General features: G+C 36.4%; 1 protein-coding gene across 2 annotated transcripts in view; it reads left to right on the forward strand.

Moving 5' to 3' along the window:
- Nucleotides 1-5,798, forward strand: part of LOC107097990 (diacylglycerol kinase delta-like) — a 117,010-nt gene that overhangs the window by 107,617 nt on the left and 3,595 nt on the right. For both annotated transcript variants that reach the window (XM_015395408.1, XM_015395409.1), the window contains 4 exons: nucleotides 2,337-2,442; nucleotides 2,676-2,765; nucleotides 4,765-4,878; nucleotides 4,958-5,072. In XM_015395408.1, coding sequence (XP_015250894.1) covers nucleotides 2,337-2,442; nucleotides 2,676-2,765; nucleotides 4,765-4,878; nucleotides 4,958-5,072 — 425 coding nt within the window. The remainder of the gene's footprint in view (nucleotides 1-2,336; nucleotides 2,443-2,675; nucleotides 2,766-4,764; nucleotides 4,879-4,957; nucleotides 5,073-5,798) is intronic.

Raw genomic sequence — 5,798 nt, forward strand, 5'->3', positions numbered from 1 at the left:
AGATATCAAAAAAGTACTCCAGAGTGTTGTTCAGCATGGGGGTGAGTAGAAAATGAAGGCTAATCATGTTTTGGGTGTACTATTCCTTTAAGTAAGAGAAGCTTTGGATCTTTACTAATGCTTAGTTTTGCTTTGAGATTAAGTCACATAAAAAAAACACTGGATAGTCATTAATTTCTAGCATCTTTTATGTGTCTAAAATCAATCCCACATCACCATTCCTTCCCAACCATGCCTCACAGTAAGCACACTTCAATAAACCATTCCAAAAAATTAAAAACAAACCACTTGACTTTGTTTTCCAAGTCTGAAGACCTTTTGCTTCCCATCCAGAAAGCTTTTTGAAAATGTCTGCAGTAGCGTTAAGTTCCAGGCTTATTAAAATGGCCCAAACAAAAACCTTGTTGTGGCTTAGAAAACATGCAAATTAAACCAAACACAGGTAATGGGGAATCATTGAGGACGATGTTGGCCTGGAAATCCCGGTACTGGCCCATGCCTCTGCAAAGGGGAGTCGTTAGGGTTGTTCTTGGCCTGGCAAAACAGTCGAGGTGTTTTGATTCCCTGCAAGGCGGTGAGGATTTAGATTCTAGTGGGAAGGAATCAACGATAACGCTGCATTATAGGTTTTTCTCTCTTGACGTAAATGGTTTCCTCCACACCTCTTTCAAAACCACCTGTCTTCTTGTCTTCTTTGTCCAATGAACCATCAAGTTGTAATTATGAGGATAAATTAGCTGCAATTTCCATTAAAAGATTTTACGCTTCGATGAGGTGAAATTCTTATATTTTTGCAAAACTGCATTGGAAACACTTGTTTCGCATCACACAAGTCAAGCGATCTGCAGCTGGACTGTACTGCCTCGTAAAAAGATGCACTGATGGCTGAAATATGGATAAATCTCAATTTTAGTTGCGTTTTTGTTATTTCATGGAAATACTGCAGTTGCAGAACTTACACATTTGCAATGGAAACACGGTGTGTTGTGTTTGGTTTTATTTAAATAATTGTTTTTGAGAAAGGGACAAGCACTTAGACTTGGGTAACAGTAGACCAAAAAAAACACTGTTGCAGAAATTTAGTGGTTCATTCATATCCGCCTAAATTGTTGGACCCAAGCCAGAGAAACACAGACATTATTTTATGTTTTTCTACTGAAAATTGTCTTTAAGATAACCTTTTTTTTTGATCCAGCTAAAACAGTGTCTGATGAGCGGACTGACACCTCTTTCCTGAATTTACTTTGAGTCAGACGTTCCCGTGTTGTTCAGGTGTCCAAACTATCAAACAACCGAAGCGTTATATTCAAGATGTGTTTTGTGGATACTCAGAAGCGACCAGCATCCAGCTCAACTCTGGCACCAATAGCAACTCCAAAAAAAACAACAACACTTTTTACATACAAGAGCAAGCTACGAGGAGCATAAGAGTGCTGCAGTTCCGTGTTTTGGCCACATGTGGCAGTATTATTAGAAAACTCCATAACACCTCTTTAAAGTCGTAGGGAAATCATTTTTAAATATCTATATAATTCTGGCTTAAACATTTATATAAATGTAGTCTTTATCAGACTGTATTGTCCATTGTGTATATTAGCTGCAATACATATGAATCAAGATGCTATGACCGAAAATATTTGATTGACAGATGACTGTTGATATATGATTGGCCGAATTTAGGTGTTCAGGCTGACGTATAACTAACTGGCCTGCATAAGATAACGAGAAAAAATCCCACAGATTTTAAGACAGGACTTTTTTTTTTTAAATAGAAATTTTCTAACTTTTGCGACAATATCTTCTGATAAAGAGTACATTTATATAAATGTTTAAGCCAGAATTATTTGATATTTAAATATGATTTCCTTACGACTTTAAACTCTCTGACCTTGGGGGGAAATCTGCTGGATTTCTAACTACTGGAAACTTTGGCAGTTCTTAAAGATTTTAAAGGTTACTGTGCAATAAAGCAACACTTTAACACACTGTTTATAAAACAGCTGAAATAAAATAGGCAAGCAAACATTCATGATGCTTAAACTAAAAAAAATTGAATACAAAATCCTTTCAGGCTGAATTTTGCTCCTTATTTTCCTCCTTTAAGACATTAGTCATCGTCTTCATTCAGTTCAGTTTTTTCCTTTTTTCGTTCCTTAAGAAGCCAAACATTCATTATCAGCAAATTACACTTTTTTCTACCTTGATTTAGAAACAGTTTCTGCTTCATGTTGATTTATGAGGATTAAATGAGTGCAAATTAGAGGACTTCATTCACTACCTCCATAATTATGACCTTGTAACTTATTTACAAGTATTGCTTTTTTCCCTCTTTTTAGAATCCGCGAGGCAGCGAAGACCCATAAGCTGGTGGAGCAGGAGTTGGCTCACGCCGTGAACGCCACAGCCCTGGTGCTCACCGAGGCCAAAGTGTCCAGCAACGAGGTGAGACGTCGATCTTAGCAGGACAAACAGAGAGGCTGATGGCCGCTATGATGGATGAAAGAGAAAAAAAGGGACAGATTTTCAGCCATATGTTTGGGTCTCAGTTCAACCTGCAGGCTGTTCATGTTCAGGCCTTTTAACCTAAAGTCCATCTGTCTGGTCGAGCAAATATATGAACATTTGGAAACAATGATCTGTTTTCCTTTTTTTTCACATGTTATTTTTGGTTTCAGTGCCTGAGTCGCAGCACGGCGGTGGAAATCGTCAACAGCAGTAAAGTCCTCCAGGCAGAGACCAGTATGCTGCTCGATGGGAAACTATTGGTATGAGTCTGAAGCTTCATCCATGTTTGCTCTTTCACTGCCTTTTCTCCCTTTGCTGAAAGCTATTGAGCCTTTTGGCCTCTCAGATTTCAATGTCTGTCGTTTCGTTTCTTTCTTCAGTCTGTAGCTTTAATTCAGTGTGGACATGTATACCATCAGACAACTGTCCTTTGTGCAGAAAACAAATGATTAAAGTAGCTTTTCTTACAAGGTGTAAAACCTGAAAATGTTTCTGGAGGGTTTTTTTTTCCAAGGAATGCTTTCCTTTCACTCGTTTTATTTTTATTTAATTAGTTTAAATATGCATTTTAAATGTGTTACTTCATTTCCTTTCAGGCTTAAGGATCTATATCAAGCAGCACAGTCAGATATTATCACTTGTTGCACTATTTGAACCAGGGGCGTCTCGATAAAACTGTTTTGTTTCCGATACGATACAGATATTGCAGCTTTGAGAGTTAACCGATACCGATATTGACCCAATACGATATTAGCACAGATTATGCAGGATGTAATTACTTGTTTTGTACTGTATCTCTTGATCAAGTGATATTACTATACCAGAGAAATAGTCAACAGCAATAGGTATGATAACACATGACACATATTAGCAATGGGTTACAGAAACTTTAAACAGAAGCAGAATGTTTTTATCAACAGTCAATATTGTAGATTTAAGAAACAGGCCCATTTTAGATTTTTGGCCAATACCAGATCGATATCTGATATAGAATACTGGATCTGGACAGTCCTAATTTGAACTTTTAGAATAAACAAAAAGGTTTTACTTTCAGAAGACTCAGACTCTAAACGTTATTTTCTGCTAGCAAAATTAGAATAATTAAATTACTGTGCTTTTAAGCTATAACCGCATCATTACTGCCATCCCCTGGATCGGAGTTGCGGCGCAGTTTTCCTTACTCCTTTTTTCCATACTTCATTCGGCTGAATTAAATTGATTTTCTGCGGCCTTTTAGAAATAAGTAGTGTTGCACCGATACAGATACCAGTATTGGGCAGGGCCCCGATTCTACACTAAAATGGTGGTATCGATATAGGTGAGTACCAACAAATAGGGCACTGATACCATTTTGAGAGCCAAAAGTTTATCCAACTATTGTCACCCATTCCATGTAGGAAATAACAAGTTCTACTGGATTCACTTTGTATTAGTCTTTTTCCTGCTTCACAAAGGTAGGCAGCAGCTTGACAAAGACATGATGGCAATTATTTTACATTCAAGTAGTATGCAGTTCTTCATATATACAAACACACATCAATTTCAAACAGATGGTATCGGTATCGGCTAATACTGCACAGCCAGGTATGGAGCCAAAAATGGCACTGGTGCAACACTAGAAATAAGAATACTAACAGCTATAACTTTACCCTGCATTATTTTTAGTTGTCCCACCAAAGAGCTGGTAGAAGAGTTACCAAGGTTGGAAAAGTGGGCTAAATTCAATCTCTGTATACAAACCAAACTTTATAGATTTATACTGCAAAATGTGTTAACTAACTTTTGGTAATTTTTAAAGCAATATTAACTAAACCTATAATGTTTCCCAGATTTATTATATAATCGCAGTGTATGCATGCTAACATCTCACCATAACTTAATTTTCTCACTATTTTAGTTTAAAGTAGCTCTACATCTTAGACTTTACTCCATGTTTTTAGAGTTATTTTTCTATTGCTATTCTTTAGCTTTTATTCTTAACCTATAAGGTTTAGACTGTCGGCTGTCTGATTCTTCTGTAGTTTTGTGTTTTAGTTTTATTTTCTTTTGTGTAAAATGTGGTGAGTGTGTTTATTTGACATATTCTTTTAAATCTCTTCTCAATTTATTGAAGTTAGGCCCTTAAATTAATTATATATAAAATATTTGTTGTTTTAATATGTCTTATCAAGTCTAACAGTGTAGACAGATGGCAGTGAATATAAACAGACGTTTTTTTTTTTAGATCTGATTAATGATGAAGGACATGTTCTCTTTCAGACTGATTTTCCTGAGGAGGAAGAACTCCGTTTGACTCTGAATAACCTTAGTTCCGAGCTCCTTAAGCTGGATGACATCCACTGGATCTGTCCACTCATGCAATGCTCCGAGGAGGTATGTCTTATCGTTCCAAACAAGCAGAAGTGTTAAAAATCTCTTGGGGTGTATTGACTTATCCCGCTGCTTAACTTAGGACTCTGTGAGGAGCAGCAGTAAAAGCAGCAGCAGTATGAAGCTGAAGATTATACCCAAAACAAAGAAAGAGAAGGAGAAGCTTCACAAACAGAAGTCCAACAGTTCACTCTCAGGTAAAAGCTCACCTCATCACTCTGATCTTTCGCAGCCTGGAAAAATCTGGAATATTATCACCATATTTTCCAGGACAGGATAAGTACTTCAGAAAAAAAAAAAAAAGACATATTCGTATGACGTATGACACTAAAGATGTTTCCCAAATTTATCGGTTCACCATTTTTAGTTTCTAATTTCATGCTTTGGTTATGATAAAAGAACACATATGAGTTAGAAATTGGCTAATGAAAGTTAGTCATTTAAAAAAATAAAAAATAAATAACAGGGGCCCCAGAATGAAGCCCTGATGAACGCCACAAGTAAGTGATGTTGCTCAGGGCTCCATTTATACTTTATATTGGCTTCCCTTAACATCTAATTTTAGGAAGGAAGGATAATCCCTTTCTAGGCTTTGTCACTGAGGTCTAAAATCTACCACAAACACATAAAAGTTAAAATGAAAGCTTTTATTGAATTTTCTAATTTACATGAAATTTTTAAGAACCGGGACAGTAAGAAAATCAGGTAATAGACTTATGCCATCATGTTTGCTCAAGAGTTTTATAGCCTTTGGTGAAATTCCAGGGTTTCCTAATGTGCTGATTACATCCTATTCACAGTAATATTTTACCAATTGCTTCTAGACGAAATTTTGGAAGCCCATTTCCACCACAAAGTCATCATTATGAGATATTCAACTTTCAAACTTTTTATCTTATAATTATGACTTTGAAAGTCAAAGT

This window comes from Cyprinodon variegatus, unplaced genomic scaffold (genome assembly GCF_000732505.1).
Source record: "Cyprinodon variegatus isolate N-32 unplaced genomic scaffold, C_variegatus-1.0 Scaffold739, whole genome shotgun sequence".
NCBI classification, from domain to species: domain Eukaryota; kingdom Metazoa; phylum Chordata; class Actinopteri; order Cyprinodontiformes; family Cyprinodontidae; genus Cyprinodon; species Cyprinodon variegatus.